Source organism: Hyla sarda, chromosome 10 (genome assembly GCF_029499605.1).
Source record: "Hyla sarda isolate aHylSar1 chromosome 10, aHylSar1.hap1, whole genome shotgun sequence".
Lineage (NCBI taxonomy): Eukaryota > Metazoa > Chordata > Amphibia > Anura > Hylidae > Hyla > Hyla sarda.
This window is the reverse complement of record NC_079198.1, coordinates 25,124,255-25,143,261: the sequence shown is the minus strand read 5'-3', so window position 1 is coordinate 25,143,261 and position 19,007 is coordinate 25,124,255. Positions and strand designations below refer to the sequence as shown.

The window sequence follows — 19,007 nt, the reverse complement described above, 5'->3', positions numbered from 1 at the left end:
TGCTAATAAGTACTGGAAGGATAAAGATTTTTTGATAGAAGTCATTTACAAATCTGTTTAACTTTCTGGCACCAGTTGATTTTAAAAAAATTCGCCCAGAGTACCCCTTTAATAGCGATAAAGCGACTCACTCTTGGTGCTGTGGATTCCTAAAAAGAAACTCCGGACTATAAGATCAGACTGGATTCTTGCAGCAGCAGGAGGAGTGGTATCTGGACGAGTGACAGTATCACTGGGCTGACCGCGTGTGACGTCCGATTCTAGGATGTGCGGGGATGTCATTCTTGACGTTATCTATGTACCTCTTGATTATGTATTAACATTTATATAATATCTTATATATTTATATATATATCTATATACACCGGCAGGTAAAAGAACCCACCTTAAAAAGAAATTACAAAAAAAAAACTACATAAAAAAAACTAAAAAACAAGTGGCAATTACAAGCCACAAATGAGAATAAAACAAAAAAACAAGCAATAAATTGCAAGGCAGGTTTAAGAAACTTCACAGGGAGGTAATGAGAGAACCTGCAGCAACCGAGTAACGTTATGAGATGGATAGAAGAATAGGATATTGAGCCTTCATTTGTTTCGACAGTACTGGGCTAGTACTTTGGACTATAATCTGGGATACGTGCGCCCCCTTCAAAAGTAAGGGAGAAGGATTAAAGGGGGATTCCGGCTTTATACATCTTACACCTTATCCAAAGAATAGGGGGATAAGATTTAAGACTGCAGGGGTCCTGACGCTGGGGACCCCCGCGATCTTGGTGCAGCCCCCCCCCCCCTGGCATTCTGAGACAGGGACGTGATGTCATGGCCCCTAATGACGTTACACCACGCCCCCTCCATTCATGTCTATGGGAGAGGGGCGTGATGCCGTCACGCCGCCTCCCATAGACATGAATGCAGGGGGAGTGGCCTGACGTCACATCCCGGTCTCAGGGGCAGCGCTCAGCACAGAAAGCCGGGGGCTGCACAGAGATCACAAGGCAGCACCCAGCAGAGTGACGTCACGGCCATGTCCCATTTTGACGTCAAGCCATGCCCCCTCCATTCATGTCTATGGGAGGGGGTGTGACACAGTCATGCCCCCTCCCATAGAAAAGAACGGAGGGGGCGTGGCATGAGGTCGCAGACATTAATGTCTATGTGACGTCTCCCATAGACATGAATGGAAGGGAAGGAGCGTGGCGTGACATCACGTCCCCGAGGCAGCGCTCGGCCCAAAATGCCAGGGGCTGCACCGAGAAAGAGTGATGTCACAGCCACGCCCCCTCCCATAGACATGAATGGAAAGGGTGTGGCATGATGTCACAGACATGAATGTCTATGTGACGTCTACCATAGACATGAATGAAAGGGGCGTGGCGTGACATCACGTCCCCGAGGCAGCGCTCTGCCCAGAATGCCAGGGGCTGCACCGAGAACACGAGGCAGGGCCCGGCACAGAGTGATATCACGGCCACGCCCCCTCCCATAGACATGAATGGACGGGGTGTGGCGTGATGTTCCAGTCTCCCAGGCAGCGCCTGGCACAGAATGCCAAGGGGCTGCACCGAGATCACGGGGGTCCCCAGCGGCGGGACCCCTGCAATCATACATCTTATTCCCTATCCCTGGGGGGGGGTGAGGGAAGGGGCAGACACACACTTGTGCATACCTGGAATGACTATACGAGGTAAAAGGTCAGTGTGAAATCACTGGATACAATACAGAGGCATGGAATGCTTCCAGAAAAACAACGGCCGACATAACCGTACAGACACACGAGAAAACAAACTGGGTTCGTCTAAGCAGCAAGGCCCGAAAGGTTTGAGAAGAAAAGCTGCAATGTACAGCAATACTCACTGTTACTATGAGGACACATTCCTTACTAGAAAACACAAGTTCACTGGCACAGACAGGACCCAATGGACAGGAAAAATATGGTCTTTGCATATTTGCAACAGTGACTTTCCCTTCTAGAGGTATCAAATAGAATTCCCATGCTGATCATTTGGCAAAATTGTTCTAAATCCTATCTCTACAGCAGTGTTTTCCCAACCGGGGTGGCTCCAGCTGTTGCAAAACTACAGCTCCCAGCATGCAATAATTAGATGCAGAGTTATACAATGACCCTGATCACCCTGCCTGTCCCTAGTGCTGTGGTCTACAAACTGTGAACCTTCAGCTGTTGCACAACTATTGTATGCTGGGAGTTGTAGTTTTGCAACAGCTGAAGGCCCACAGTTTGTAGACCACAGCACTAAGGACAGGCAGGGTGGTCAGGAGAGTTGTATAACTCTGCAACTAATTATTGTATGCTGGGAGTTGTAATTAGTTGCAGAGTTATACAACTCCCCTGATCACCCTGCCTGTCCCTAGTGCTGTGGTCTACAAACTGTGAACCTTCAGCTATTGCAAAACTACAACTCCCAGCATGCAATAATTAGATGCAGAGTTATACAACTCCCCTGATCACCCTGCCTGTCCCTAGTGCTGTGGTCTACAAATTGTGAACCTTCAGCTGTTGCAAAACTACAACTCCCAGCATGCCCGGACAGCCAAAGGCTGTCCGGGCATGCGGGGAGTTGTAGTTTTGCAACAGCTGGAGGCACCCTGGTTGGGAAAACACAGCTCTACCGGATGCTGTGAATAATATAGAAGGCCAGTCACGCAAATCTCAATGAAACCCCGGTCACCTACCTTCTGTCACTCGTTCTACACCAAAGCGCAGAAATGCACCTCACTATGGAGGACTTATAAAAAGAGAGCCCATGGGGGAAAGAGAACACGAAAGTAAGAATACAAATGACTAGCGCTTTAGGCTCCGCCTCTAAAACCTTCAGGATTTTAGTTGTCTGTGTGTCCATCAAGTGATATGCCTGCGGGTCAGCATGCAGAGGTCTGATCCCTTATCCACAGTACAGCCAGAGGCGGCATGGAGAGAGGTAACCCTCTGTCTGCATTTCTGAAGGGTGGGTGGGGGGGTCCTCGGCTTCATGCATCCCTTTCAGTCTAGTAAATTTATAGTCACAGCAAGAACGACAAAATCTAGTAGAACAACCACACATCAAGAATATTAATAGTTAGCCTTGTCTTTGTCATGTTTTTTTTTTTCTTTTTTTTTTTTTTCTTTACAAGTTCTAAAGTCTCGTGGACTTTACTGGACGTGGACCGCACGCACACATACACACAAAATAAAGAAATCTGCAGAGAGGGCTGTAGCGCCCCCTCTGTCACCACATGCACACAGACACGCGTTTGCTTGATGCATGGTAAAACCCTCCTTTGTAGTGTTTGCCAGTTTTACTGTCTTTAGCAATCACAATCTTGGTGGCTTAAAACTGCTTGGATAAGAGCTCACATAGGTGCTTGGAAACACTTTCTTTGCTGGTTCGCAACGTAAGTCGGTACATCTAAAAAAAAAAAGGGAACGATACAACAAAATTAGAGAGGAAAAGTGTCAATATCTTGTCGCAAGCAATTTTCTAAGATGCATATAACACTAAGGCTGCGTTCACATCACGATTTCTCCATCAGACTGTACGAGTTTATAACTGAAAATCGTATGAAATCGTATATATAGTGTTGGATCCATTAAAAAAAAAAAAAAAAAAAAAAATCGGATCCATTACACACATCCGATTTCATGCGATTTTTGTTCGGGCCTGAAATCTGGTTTGACCACGATTTCAGACCCGAACAAAAATCGCGTGAAAGCGGATGCGGATCAAATCGGATGTGTGTAATGGATCCGATTTTTTTTTAATGGAGGTCAATGGATCCGACAATACGATTTAAAGTTATAAAATCGGGTACTCAAGTCGGATGGAGAAATCGTGATGTGAACGCAGCCCAGGAAAAAACTTGAGAATGGACACCACGCTGCTAAATTCTATGGATTACTGATAATGGAACGGACTATTACCGGACAGGAGTGCGGGAGGTGCTTCACGAATATAAAGAAAATTCCTAATACAATCACCACCCAGAAAATGAAGGACGGAGAACTCACCCGGTTCGTATACTGTACATGCGCAGCTCAACAGCGACAGGGTATGAGTCTTCGGCCGGGAAGCGGTAGATGGAACGGGGGGGGGGGGGGGGGAACTCAGACGCCGGCCACGGACCGTATCACGCCAAAAGGCGTTTAGTCAGGCCGTATACCAGGCAAAGCGCCGTTTGGCAAGATACGTATACCAGACAAGGCGCCATTTGGTGTGATACGGTCCATGGCCGGCGTCTGAGTTCCCTCCATTCCATCAACCTCCCTGCTGAAGACGCATACCCCGTCAGTGTTAAGCTGCATATCCAGAACACGAACCGGGTGAGTCCTCCATCCCTCATTTTCTTGGTGGTGACTGTAATTTTATAAGATGAGGAACCCCATTCTATGAAGCTATTAAGTGTTCTGGCATTACGATGGCGGCATCTAGGATAGCATTTTTAAAGGGGTACTCCGGTGGAATTTTTTTTTTTTTTTTTTAAATCAACTGTTGCCAGGAAGTTAAAGAGATTTGTTAAAGAGATTATTTCTATTTAAAAATCTTAGAGATGAGCGAACTTACAGTAAATCCGATTCGTCACAAACTTCTCGGCTCGGCAGTTGATGGCTTATCCTGCATAAATTAGTTCAGCTTTCCGGTGCTCCGGTGGGCTGGAAAAGGTGGATACAGTCCTAGGAAAGAGTCTCCTAGGACTGTATCCACCTTTTCCAGCCCATGGGAGCACCTGAAAGCTGAACTAATTTATGCAGGAAAAGTCATCAACTGCCGAGCCGAGAAGTTTATGACGAATCAAATTTACTGTAAGTTCGCTCATCTCTAATCTTAATCCTTCCAGTACTTATCAGCTGCTGTGTGCTCCACAGGAAGTTCTTTTCTTTTTTAATTTCTTTTCTGTCTTGTCCACAGTGCTCTCTGCTGACACCTCTGTCCATGTCAGGAACTGTCCGGAGCAGATGGGAATTTGCTCCTACTCTGGACAGTTTCTGACATGGACAGAGGTGTCAGCAGAGAGCACTGTGGACAGACAGAAAGGAAATTCAAAAAGAAAAATAAACTTCCTCTGTAGTATACAGCAGCTGATAAGTACTGGAAGGATTTTTTTTTTCTTAATAGAAGTAATTTACAAATCTCTAATTTCCTGGCACCAGTTGATTTGAACCCCCCCCCCTCCCTCCCTCCCTCACCGGAGCACCCCTTTATAGTCTATTCACACGTAAAGAATTCTGTTGCAGATTTCAATGTAAATTGAACACAGTTTGAAATCCTGCGCATCAAATCTGTGCAGAATACTGTACGTGTGAATAGAACCTTAAAGACCAATTTATGGTGGACCAATGTAAGGGTTAGGACAGAGCAATGAGAGAGAACACGGACTGATGTGATTAGGGAAATCTATGGGATTTATACGAATTGATCTTCATAGTTTTTTATCAGCACATGGGCTGTTTTAGGGACAATCAGGGTTAGGCAGATATAACGTGATTGACAGTTTCAACTAGAGGGACGCTGCACAGTCAGAGTTGAAGCAGAGTAAGGTTACTAACGGTTTTAAAGGGGTACTCTGCTGCTAGACATCTTATTCCCTATCCCACAGCACCCAGCGTTCTAAAAGTGGTCGTGATGTCACGGCCACGCCCCCTTATGATGTCACTTCCCCTCCATTCATGTCTATGGGAAGGGGCGTGTCGGCCGACACGCCCCCTCCCATAGACATGAATGGAGGGGGCATGGCATGACGTCACCTGGGGGTGTGGCTGTGACATCACAATCATGGCCTCCGGCTCCGAGCATTGTTAATTAATTGTTCAGAACGCTGGGGCACCAGAGTACCCCTTTAATGACGAAAAAAAAACACCACATGAGCATAAAGGTAATGCAGCCTCTTGCTGCAAGTAACAACTTACCTGAGCTTGGATATTGGGTTCTAAACGCAGCAAACATCCAACTTGTACAGACTTTGTCTGGATGATGCCAGCGCCCACATAGTTGTCAGGATTAGGATCCACATTCTCTAGCAGCGCACTGCCGAAGCCCAATAACTAAAAGGGAATAGAAGAACAACGTCATATTTTAGGATACAGGCAGGTGGGAGAGATGATTACGCCTGAACGCAATTCATTATTTTTAATTCATTTTTTAACTGTGTCCTGGAATCACTGCATAAATGTCCTAAAAGCAGTGGTCTTCAACCTGTGGACGTTCAGATGTTGCAAAACTACAACTCCCAGCATGCCCGGACAGCCGTTGGCTGTCCGGGCATGCTGGGAGTTGTAGTTTTGCAACATCTGGAGGTCCGCAGGTTGAAGACCACTGTCCTAAAGAATATGCGTTCATTGAGTTTTAATAATCAGAAGAAAAACCAGAAAGGAAATCTACCTTTGCTTTTGTCACTTCAGAATCCATGGGATGGTTAGCCTTAAAAATCTTCTGTGCTTCTTGTTGGGGCCTGTAAATGCAGAAAGAATTGTTAAAGGGGTTATCCAGGGAAAACATTTTTTTTTTTAATATATATCAACTGGATCCAGAAAGTTAAACAGATTTGTAAATTACTTCTATCAGAAAATCTTAATCCTTTCAGTACTTATGAGCTGCTGAAGTTGAGTTCTTTTCTGTCTAAGTGCTCTCTGATGACATGTGTCTCGGGAACTGTACAGAGTAGAAGCAAATCGCCATAGCAAACCTCTTCTACTCTGTGCAGTTCCCGAGACAACCAGAGATGTCAGCAGAGAGCACTGTTGCCAGACAGAAAAGAAAAACTCAACTTCAGCAGCTGATAATTATTGGAAAGATTAAGATTTTTTTAATAGAAGTAATTTACAAATTTGTTTAACTTTCTGGAGCCAGTTGATATAAAAAAAAAAAAAAAAGTATTTTTTTCCTGGAATACCCCTTTAAATTGAAAACAGAGTATAATATCCAGTTCTGTTCTTCTGCTGAGCCCCTCAGAGAGGGTCATGTAAAGGCATTGTTGTATTTTTCATTGGCACATGGGGAAATTTTTGGCCATATGCCGTTTTTAGGGTAGGGTCACATGTAACGGATCCGCAGCGTATCTTAGGCTGCGGATCCGCCGGTGAGCCAACCCATTTTGTGCCTCCAGCTGTTGCCACCCCCCCTTGCCGCCCCTTGCTCTGCCCCTGGCCTGCTCGCAGGGAAATCCGCCCCTATGAGCAGCCACACAGAGGGCCTGCGAGTCGCCGAGTGCACTCTGACATCGCGGAGTAGCTAAGATGTCTGAGTGTACTGCGAATGTGCAGAGTACTTAGACATTGCGGCTGTTCCGCGATGTCCGAGTGGTCTCGGCGACTCGCAGGCCCTCTGTGTGGCTGCTCGTAGGGGCGGATTTCCCTGAGAGCAGGCCAGGGGCAGAGCAAAGCAGGGGAAGAGGGTGGCAACAGCTGGAGGCACAAAATGGGTCGGGTCACCGGTGGATCTTACGCTGCGGATCCGTTACAAGTGACCCTACCCTTACTGTACATGAACGACATAGGGAGGGCTCCCCTGTAGGAGCCAAACAAACAGCATTAATGGAGAATTGGTAAAATTCAATTACAGGCTAAGCTGTTTCCAGCGCTGGAAAAAGTCCTGGGACGGCATCTCGGTAGCTTGGAAGAACTTGTTGATGGTAATCGGCAGCTTTAATGTGATATTCTGTAATGTTCCTCCATACCTGTAGGTGACAGGTGACAACATTAAAGCACATGGCATAAGAAAAGCGCAACGTGGAAGGAAATGGTAAACGTGGAGTACCTAAACTTTATATTAATAAGAGGCGCGTCATCAAAGTCTGTTAGACATTCGATGTTCAGCACCTGCTGAACCTGTGCCCCTCCTTCCACCACGGGGTCCACTGGCTTGGTCTGTATGTTAAGCTGTAATGCTGAACGTTAAGGACGACAACATTGTAAAGATGATCTTGGTCTTTTGCTGAATGCACAATAATTCTTTACAAACACAGGTGGGATAAAACAAACAGTACTCACTTCTACCCGGTTCTCCTTAGTTTGGTCATTTGCACCAGTAGAAGAAACAATGACAGGTAGAGCTCGGTGTGTTACCTCCATTACTAGATGCTGCTCCAAATCATCATCTTCACAACAGACCACAGTGACCGCCCATGACTGCAGGGATCCTATATTCACATCTTATTTAGAGGTCTTGAGGATCAGAAACCAAACAAACAAGCTGACCCGTTCACATATAGAGAGAGAGAGAGAGAGATGCCGCTGTGGCTCCCATCATGAACAAAACACTAAAGCCCCAGAAAACTGCCGAAATATATTCATCTATAACAGTGTTTTCCCAAACAGTGCCCCTCCAGCTGTTGCAAAACTACAACTCCCAGCATGCCTGGACAGCCAAAGGCATCTAGAACAGTGTTTTTCAAACAGTGTGCCTACAGCTATTGCAAAACTACAACTCCCAGCATGCCTGGACAGCCAAAGGCATCTAGAACAGTGTTTTCCAAACAGTGTGCCTACAGCTATTGCAAAACTACAACTCCCAGCATGCCTGGACAGCCAAAGGCTGTCCAGGCATGCTGGGAGTTGCAGTTTTGCAACAGCTGGAGGCACACTGTTATAGATGCCTTTGGCTGTCTAGGCATGCTGCGAGTTGTGGTTTTGCAACAGCTAGAGGCACACTGTATGGAAAACACTGTTATAGATGCCTTTGGCTGTCCAGGCATGCTGCGAGTTGTAGCTTTGCAACAGCTGGAGGCACACTGTTATAGATGCCTTTGGATGTCTAGGCATGCTGCGAGTTGTATTTTTGCAACAGCTGGAGGCACACTGTATGGAAAACACTGTTATAGATGCCTTTGGCTGTCCAGGCATGCTGCGAGTTGTAGTTTTGCAACAGCTGGAGGCACACTGTTATAGATGCCTTGGGCTGTCCAGGCATGCTGAGAGTTGTAGTTTTGCAACAGCTGGAGGCACACTGTTTGGAAAACACTGTTATAGATGCCTTTTGGCTGTCCAGGCATGCTGCGAGTTGTAGTTTTGCAACAGCTGGAGGCACACTGTTATAGATGCCTTTGGCTGTCTAGGCATGTTGTGAGTTGTATTTTTGCAACAGCTGGAGGCACACTGTTGGAAAACACTGTTATAGATGCCTTTTGGCTGTCCAGGCATGCTGGGAGTTGTAGTATTTCAACAGCTGGAGGCACAATATTTGGGAAAAAAGCCTTTGATGCCTTTGGTTGTCCAGGCATCAGAGTCCAAAACTCTGTTCTATAATATATTGATAAAAGGCATAACTAAGGTGCTCACTAAAATCTTATAATTAGGGTACCCAGAATTCTTTTTTAAAGGATATGATTCTGCAGGTCCTCTGGATACGTCACAGTGGGAGTAAAACTCTGGAACTGCACTGAGGTTTTGTTACCATAGAACAGGTACATACGACCTATGGCAGAAAGAAAAGTATAATCAACAGATATATAAAAGCAAACATAGGAAGCAAAAGCAGTAAAGTTAATAGGTTTTTCCTCTTCAAAGTGATAGAATTCGGCACTTCATCCTTGACGCTCTCCCTTGCAATCCGTTGTGTAGGGTACTGCGGCACTGATCTCTGCACCCCTAGGCAGGCTGGAATGCCACAGTGCAGAATAAAAAAATTAAATAGTAAAGTGGCTAAATTGATTCTTCAGATCGGTATCGGGATCTTAGGGTACCAGAGGTCGAACCCCCCCAGTGATGATATAATATACAGTGATCCCCCCGACCTACGATGGCCCCAACATACGATCATTTCAGCATACGATCACTCTCAGAGGCCATCGCTTGTTGAAGGCAGCATCAACATATGATGCTTTTGTATGTCGGGGCCATCGCATAAACGGCTATCCGGCAGCGCAGACTGCTTCAGCTGCCCCCGGATAGCCGTTTACGGTGCCCTGTGTGGTCCGCTGACGATCACTTACCTGTCCTCGGGGCTCCGGCGCGTCCTCTTCGGGATCCCCTGCATCACCGGCGCTCTCCATCATCGTCATCACGTCACTGCGCACGCTGTCCCGTCATCCAATAGGAGCGGCGTGCGTAGCGACGTGATGGCGGCGACGGAGAGCGAGGATGCCGGGGAAGCAGAGGCCTTGCTGGAGCGTCGGGGACACCCCGGGGACGCGGCGACAGCGATGGACGGCGACATCCAGGGCAGCGGTGACGAGCGGTGAAGGTCCGGAGCAGCGGGGACAGGTGAGTACAACTTTGTCTAACAGTGGTCTACAACCTGCGGACCTCCAGATGTTGCAAAACTACAACACCCAGCATGCCCGGACAGCCAACGGCTGTCCGGGCATGCTGGGTGTTGTAGTTTTGCAATATTTGGAGGTCCGCAGGTTGTAGACCACTGTCCTATACTTTACATTGCACGGATCCCTCAACATGCGATGGTTTCAACAAACCATGGTCCGTTTGGAACCACTGTACCCTAAATGGGAATATGACAACTCATTGGAAGTGTTCCCATTCAATTATTGTTACTTACCCAGGTTCTGGCGGAACTCAGACTTCACTCCAATCTGCAGAAGTTGGTTCTCAAATAGAACTCCATTATTCTTGCACACGAATCTAAAGCCACAAACGAGAGAGAAACATTTTTATTATCCAGTTCACAATACGATGCGGCAGGAGACTGGAATCTACGCTTGAAATAAATACATGCAAGGAGAAACACTGCCCTCTACAGGTCACAGCAAGGAACACGGAGAGAGATTCTAACATGGAAATTCTATACAGGTCCGAGACCTAATGAGAAGAATTACGGGTGAGATGAAAATGAAGAGTTCTGTTCTAGACTATTAGTTGCGCTTTCTGTTAGAGGTAAGTTGGCGCAGTCAGTGATGCAGGGGTCATCCTAAGATTATTCCCTAAAAACAGCATAGATGATGGGTGAAGGTCCAACTACTGGGACCTGTACTGACTATAAGAATGAAGGTCAATCGTCCTGCAGGTGAATTAAAGGGGTACTCTGGTTGAAAACTTTTTTTTTTTTTTATCAACTGGTGCCAGAAAGTTAAACAGATTTGTAAATTACTTCTATTAAAAAATCTTAATCCTTCCAGTACTTATTAGCTGCTGAATACTACAGAGGAATTTCTTTTCTTTTTGGAACACAAAGCTCTCTGCTGACATCTCTGTCCATTTTAAGAACTGTCCAGAGTAGGAGAAAATCCCCATAGAAAACATATGCTGCTCTGGACAGTTCCTAAAATGGACAGAGATGTCAGCAGAGAGCACTGTGCTCGTGATGTCAGCAGAGAGCTCTGTGTTCCAAAAAGAAAAGAATTTACTCTGTAGTATTCAGCAGCTAATAAGTATTGGAAGGATTAAGATTTTTTTTAATAGAAGTAATTTACAAATCTGTTTAACTAAGGTAAAAACACTACTGTAGACACAATCTGTACACAGTACAAAGGCTGTGTGTAGGTTATATAGCCATGACAGTTGCACTTTAATTGTTCCTAAAACAAAAATGGAGGGCACCATCTACAGCGATCCTGAATCCACTTTTGTGCTTCTCTAAGGTGTCAGACTCATTGGTGTTTAGTTGTTTACTGACTGTCTCAACAGCTGCAGGCCACAGTAAAAGCTACCATGGCCCAACTAACCCCCCCACCCCCCGAAAGTCCGGCTAACTCATCTCACTTCTTCAAATGTGGATGTGTGATTGACACTTCACCTAACTAGGTTTATACTACAGAAAAGTTTACTCACCCGTTAGATCATCGTGCAAGAGATTAGCTTGGAAAAATCTTGGCTCCAGTGAAGCTTTGCTGCAACTTTTAAGGCTGCATTCACACCACGATTTGTGTGTTTGCTGAACAGAAACAATTTCAGAAGCTCAAATCGGCTGAAATAGTATCTGTGCACAGACATGTATTGGCCCATGAAAGGGGTACTTTATTTTTTTTAAATCAACTGGTGCCAGAAAGTTAAACAGATTTGTAAATTACTTCTATTAAAAAAAAAAAATCTTAATCCTTTTAATCCTTCCAGTACATATTAGCTGCTGAATACTACAGAGGAAATTCTTTTCTTTTTGGAACACAGAGCTGTCTGCTGACATCACGAGCACAGTGCTCTCTGGTGACATTTCTGTCCATTTTAGGAACTGTCCAGAGCAGCATATGTTTGCTATGGGGATTTTCTCCTACTCTGGACAGTTCTTAAAATGGACAGAGGTGTCAGCAGAGAGCACTGTGGTCATGATGTCAGCAGAGAGCTCTGTGTTCCAAAAAGAAAAGAATTTCCTCTTTAGTATTTAGCAGCTAATAAGTACTGGAAGGATTAAGATTTTATTTTTTTATAGAAGTAATTTACAAATCTGTTTAACTTTCTGGCACCAGTTGATTTAAAAAAAAAAAAAAAAAGTGACCAAATTGTAGTCACTAGCTGATTACGATCAGGTCGGCAGCCCCAAAATAGTTAAAGGGCCAGTACATGTCCGTGCACAGATATGATTTAAGTTGATTTGAGCATCTGAAATAGTTTCTGTGCAGCGGACACTCAAATCGTGGTGTGAATGCCGCCTTAGACAAACGTATGGGGGGGAGGGGGGGAGATGGGACATCCTACAAGGGTGTATCCGCAAATATCCGATTTGAAGCTGCAGATTTCAATGTAAACCAAGTGATTTAACACAGTTGCAAACACTGCGCATAAAATATGTGCAGGATACCGTACGTGCGCATAGACCTTTATACGCTATAAGAACACACTGCTGGCCTATGCTCATTTGGTGGTGGGATAGGGAAATCTAAAGGGGGTGACACACGCAGGAATACACATGCCTGTCTTACTTGTTTAGGAGCTCATCAGCCTCAGCGATAGGTAAAGCAGGATCCTCGGAAGCAGCAGAGCCAGAGCTGAAAGTGAGAAGGAAGAGGAAAGAGTGGAAAGAGGAGGGGATGCAACCAAAAAGGGAGAAAAAAAATATGAAATGTATTTGTTAGAGACACAAAAAGGCGTTAGTCCCAACATTAATAGACCACAAGAATTGGGGGGGGGGGAAGGGCAACTGAAGGAGGAAAAGACCTTAATGGTTTGCATTAACCTAAATGGGTTATTCTACTGAAATATAAACTATTATTTATATATATCTCATCTTGATGTAGAAACTTGAAAGGGTACTCCGGTGGAAAACTTTATTTTTTTTATTTTAAATAAACTGGTGCCAGAAAGTTAAGCAGATTTGTAAATTACTTCTATTAAAAAATCTTAATCCTTCCAGTACTTATTAGCTGCTAAATACTACAGAGGAAATTCTTTTCTTTTTGGAACACAGTGCTCTCTGCTGACATCACAAGCACAGTGCTCTCTGCTGACATCTCTGTCCATTTTAAGAACTGTCCAGAGTAAGAGAAAACATATGCTGCTCTGGACAGTTCCTGACAAAGACAGAGATGTCAGCAGAGAGCACTGTGTATTAAAAAAAGAAAAGAATTTCCTCTGTAGTATTCAGAAGCTTCCTCTGTAGTATTCAGAAGCTAATAAGTACTGGAAGGATTAAGATTTTTTTTTATAGAAGTAATTTACAAATCTGTTTAACTTTCTGGCACCAGTTGATTTAAAATAAAAAATAAAAATAAAAAAAGTTTTCCACCGGAATACCCCTTTAAAAATGGCAATCTGTGCTTTGTGACCTCAGTATCCACCATCACCCGATTAGCAACAATATATATTTTGTTTTGTTCTGTTTTTTTATTGTTACTTTGTATTATTCAACCATAAGAATAAAACTGTGGCTTCCTTGGCACTCTAGCAGTATCGCAGAGTCAGGAAAGATCAAGCAGGTGATAACAAATATAAGTTCACTTTAAAGGGGTATTCCAGGAAAAAAAACTTTTTTTTTATATACATCAACTGGCTCCAGAAAGTTAAACAGATTTGTAAATTAGTTAAAAAATCTTAATCCTTTCAGTACTTATCAGCTGCTGAAGTTGAGTTGTTGTTTTCTGTCTGGCAACAGTGCTCTCTGCTGACATCTCTGCTTGTCTCGGGAACTGCACAGAGTAGAAGAGGTTTGCTATGGGGATTTTCTTCTAAAATGGGCGGTTCCCGAGACACGTGTCATCAGAGAGCACTTAGACAGAAAAGAACAACTCAACTTCAGCAGCTCATAAGTACTGAAAGGATTAAGTTTTTAATAGAAGTAATTTACAAATCTGTTTAACTTTCTGAAGCCAGTTGATACATATATAAAAAAAAAAAATTCCAGGATAATCCCTTTAAGCCTGACGAACATGTCATTCCCATGATTCTGACCTCCCTAACCTTACGTAAAGTAGTGCGGTTATTTTTATTTTGCATACATGGAGAAAAAAAAAAAAAAACAGTTCAGATATTTATGGCTCATAAAAAGTAACCAAACATGCTTTAAGTGTTACTAAATCAGCCCTTACTCTGAAGGCTGGGCTGCATCCACCAACAAAGACGAGGGACTCTCACAGGGTGGCTCCAAGTCACTGTACACCATCCAAATCACAGGCAGGCACAGCAGACAGACATAGACAAGAAGCAATCCCACAGCAGCATGACAGAAAAAAAAATAAACAACAAAGACCAAGAAAGAGACAGGAAACTGAAAGAACAGCAGCATACACACAGCATTGTAAACTGGAGACTGAACTGGGCAAGTGCTAGCCAGCAGGTGGTCATAGACTGCGTATGACTAATTCAGAAAGTCTTTAGACCAGTGTTTTCTAACCAGGGTGTCTCCAGCTGTTGCAAAACTACAACTCCCAGCATGCCCGGACAGCCAAAGGCTGTCCGGGCATGCTGGGAGATGTAGTTTTGCAACAGCTGGAGGAACCCTGGTTGAGAAAACACTGCTTTGGGCCCTTTTACATTATGTTATGTTTGTTTTGATTCAACCTTTGATTCAAACTTCTTCCATTTAAGAATTATTATTTTTTTTTTATTTCCCCTGCTCCAGATATGTGCCTCCACCCAATCCTGGGTGAAGCCTGTCTGTCTGATGAAGGAGATCCCAAGCCCCGAAATGCGTTGCACCTTGGCTCAATAAATATTTATTTACCTATACATCAACTCTTATCTATTTCAATCTGTGGATCGTGCCGTGGAACCGGGTATTCTCACTTCTATCTTCCCACCACCCAATCCTGTCTGAGCTCTACAGGCAGCTCTTTCTCCCTCATGAATTGATTTTTTTTGCTCCTATATGCATTGTCAGATACAGTCCTGGGAGAGTCTCCAATGATTGTATCCACCTTTTCCAGCCCCCCGGAGCACCTGAAAGTTGAACTAATTTATACTAATTTAACTTCGCTCCTCTCTAATTGTCAGCTGTAAGAATTTACATATGCAGGGCCATCTCTTATGTCCAATCTCAAAAAAGATAAGCAAGAGATATGGGAGGCCCCAGGAGCTACATTTCAAGTGTCACTGCAAAGGGTCTGAATACTTATGGCCGTGGGGAATTTAAAGAGTACCTGTCACCAGACTAAACTTTTAATATATTGTTTGTTATATAATTATAAGACATTTTCCATTCTCAACTTTAACATGTTTTTAATGTGATTGACAAAACGGCCACTAGGTGGCTCTGTTCTGTTCCCTGCCACAAGTCAAACTGTTTGGTCTCCTCATGGCCTGGCAGGAGACCAAACTCAGGAAGTGTGTGTGAAGAATGGCAAGGCACAGCTCTCGCAGGCTTCAGTGACGTTGCGCCTTTTGGGGGAACGCCCACTTTCTCCTGCTGGGAGCTCACACAATGTGAGCAAGGGGAACGGTATAATAAAGGGGGTTTTAAAGTTCGGGAATTAGTTTTTAAGGGCAGGAGGGGTGTTAGGAGTAGTCAGGGAATATAATCTGAGTTTGTTTAGAAAATATGGTTTGGTGACAGGTATTTCTTAAGATTCTTTTTAATAAATTTGCAAAAATGTCAAAAATTTTGTGTTTGTGTGTGTGTTGGGGGGAAGGAGACGCTTGTTTGTTGTTTTTTTTTGTTTTTTTGTACAAAGCCACATTGTAACAAAATGTGTAAAAAAGTGAAAGTGTGAAGACGTTCCCGAAGCACTGCATATTGTGAATGGACTGAAGAGTACAATGAAGAGCATTTATATTCAGGGAGGCATTGGCAGTGTAGACTTCAATGTACTAAACAGTCAGATTTAAAATTTCCAAGTAAAGTAAATCTTTTTGCCCTAAATGTTAATAAAAAGGGGCAAATCACCTTTATGCCACAAATCTACTACGATCCATACCTAAGGAAGTTGTCTTCAGTACCAGGAGCCAGTGAGGCCGAGGCAGATGGTGTATCCGAAAACACATCCACCAGGAGGTTCCCAGCACCTGGTGCTGCTGATCCTGTGACGGGCACACTCCTCAAGTTCAGGAGATCAGCAGATGGTGATGGAGTAGACTGTAAAAACAGATCAGAACACAACAACACTGACGTCAGCTCAGATAGCATTTTAGGTAAATACATTTTCACTTCTTGTCATTTTGGAGGACAACATTCTACATTAAAAACTTTTTATACGTTAAATGTGTAAAAAAAAAAAAGTTCCTAAATATATGTCTTTTATAAAAAATGTCTATTTATATGGTTTTTTTTTTTCACTTGTGAATTCCCACCACTAGGGGTCTCCCTACATGTCCCAGCCGCTAGTGATTTTGGACTCATGCCGGCCTGGCATGAGCCCGAAATCTCAGACTACGTCCGGGACACGTGACGAGCACAGCACTGCTCTCTGCCTGTCAATAAGCTGCGGAAATGGCCGGAGACAGTTGCCGGCATGCAGCTGTAAGCTCTGTTGCTCTCCCACGTCCAGACTCTGCTAAAGTGTATAGTGAGGGCGGAAGAGGTCCCCCCAGCAGGCTTCAGTGACGCAGCACCTACTGGGGCACACCCCCTTCCTCCCTCTCACACGCAGCAGGAGACTGAGCTCAGGAAAAAGGTATTTTTAGGGAATTTGGAGAAAAAATAATTACAGGGAAGAGTTAGTGAGAGTCAGGGACAAATTGGGAGGGGGATTAGGGAAAGTTTAGATGATGAAAGGTGCAAGGCAGACATCGGACCCCACTGACTTATAAGGGGGCTATCAGATTGTATCATGTCTATCCTTCTGATAGGAAAAAAAAACACTGCAGTATTCTTCCCAAGTATGAAAAATATTGAAAATAGAAGCTCCTGTAGAGAACAACTTGTTGTGTGTTATACCTACATGAATCCACAAGGATTTAACAGGCTTCAGGCCTGGGAAATCCATGGCGGATAACATTAGAAGGCTCTTTTTGAACCATCTGGTACTGGAGGGGGAAACACATAAGGTCATTCTTTCACTCAACGATGCTAAGGCCTTCCATAGCAGTCAAGTGGAAGTTTCTTGAGGCCATGTTCACACGTCTGGAATTTCTGTGTGGAGTTCAATAGGAGATTCCGCAAGAGCAGAGTCCGATTGTATTCAATAGGATTCTGCTACGGTGTGCACACAGTGGAAATTCCGATTTCGGTGTGCGCAGAAAGAATAAACCCATCCCTTCTTTCTGTGAAATCCGCACAGAACGCATTGCTGTCTATGAGATGGCATACTATGCCGGCGCACACAGTATGTCTGCACGGAGATTTTCCATACAGACATTCTGGACATGTGAACGTGGCCTTAGTGTGCCTTTTCTCATCCATTAAATTTGCGCTGGTCACTTCTCAGAGGTGGTGGAGGAATGGAGTCTGATTTTACACGCCAGAGGGTGTGGGGGAAAGCTGCAACTAGAGATGAGCTAACTTACAGTAAATTCGATTCGTCACAAACTTCTCAGCTCGGCGGTTGCTGACTTTTCCTGCATAAATTAGTTCAGCTTTCCGGTGCTCCGGTGGACTGGAAAAGGTGGATACAGTCCTAGGAAAGAGTCTCCTAGGACTGTATCCACCTGTTCCAGCCCACCGGAGCACCTGAAAGCTGAACTAATTTATGCAGGAAAAGTCATCAACTGCCGAGCCGAGAAGTTCGTGACGAATCGAATTTACTGTAAGTTCGCTCATCTCTAGCTGCAATCCTTATTTACCTGAAGCTATTCACAGTGCTCTGCCTGCAGCTGCACACCTGTTGCGGTAAGAGTATTCCAATTACAGTGGTCCCTCAAGTTACAATATTAATTGGTTCCAGGACGACCATTCTATGTTGAGACCAGAACTCTATGGAAACCTGGTAATTGGTTCTGAAGCCCCAAAATGTCATCCAAAAATAGGAAAAAGTGAGGATTAAAAATAAGTAGATAACTAATACAGATAAAGCAAATCCTTACATATAAAAGTAAGAAAGATCTGCTGGAAGCTGTAATCACTGTCTATTTCAGTGTTTCCCAACCAGGGTACCTCCAGCTGTTGCAAAACTACAACTCCCAGCATGCCCGGACAGCCTTCGGCTGTCCGGGCATGCTGGGAGTTGTAGTTTTGCAACAGCTGGAGGCACCCTCTTTGGGAAACACTGGTCTATGTAGAGGAAAGGCGCTTCTTCAGGGTCCTGTACAGAACACGCAATGTCCTAAAAAAGTAACATGGAGTCGCCCTTACTTGGTGTCCAAAGGAGCAGCTAACTCTGGCACAGGTAAAGTGTACAGAACATATAATACCTCCCTGTACTGTAGGGGTCGCTACCAGACACCAGTCAGTGCATACGCTTCAGTAATACAGGGGTTTTACCAGTGAAATATCCATTCTGAATGGTCTGTTCTTCCAGCCATTGGCATGTTTTGCAGATTCCATAGCATTGTATGTTGAGTCTGGTTTCAAGTTACAATGGTCCAGAAAAGACCATTGTATGTTCAAACTATTGTATGTTGAGGCCATTGTAAGTTGAGGGATCACTGTACTATACCGAGTGAAGGGGGTTGTCTATACTATGGGGCGCTCTTTATCTTTTGTATTTTAGTGTGCGATGAGGCATTTTGGCTTTGGTCCTCATTATCTGGCATGGGTATAGCTTCTATGCGCAGCCCCCTTGGGCTCATATTCAGGTTAACAGCATGCTTTCCCACTCCTTTGC

The 19,007-nt window shown here is 44.3% G+C and overlaps 1 protein-coding gene across 2 annotated transcripts in view; it reads right to left on the bottom strand.

Annotated features, from left to right (window-relative positions):
• Window positions 1-2,309: 2,309 nt before the first annotated feature.
• The window catches only part of AP2A1 (adaptor related protein complex 2 subunit alpha 1), a 67,249-nt gene continuing 50,551 nt past the window's right edge, over window positions 2,310-19,007 (bottom strand). For both annotated transcript variants that reach the window (XM_056544413.1, XM_056544412.1), the window contains exons 15-23: window positions 16,224-16,381; window positions 12,798-12,863; window positions 10,484-10,566; window positions 9,315-9,403; window positions 7,748-7,872; window positions 7,551-7,667; window positions 6,374-6,443; window positions 5,902-6,036; window positions 2,310-3,406 (exon numbers count right to left, since the gene is read on the bottom strand). In XM_056544413.1, the coding sequence (XP_056400388.1) occupies window positions 3,329-3,406; window positions 5,902-6,036; window positions 6,374-6,443; window positions 7,551-7,667; window positions 7,748-7,872; window positions 9,315-9,403; window positions 10,484-10,566; window positions 12,798-12,863; window positions 16,224-16,381 (921 nt within the window). In that variant the 3' untranslated portion in view covers window positions 2,310-3,328. The remainder of the gene's footprint in view (window positions 3,407-5,901; window positions 6,037-6,373; window positions 6,444-7,550; window positions 7,668-7,747; window positions 7,873-9,314; window positions 9,404-10,483; window positions 10,567-12,797; window positions 12,864-16,223; window positions 16,382-19,007) is intronic.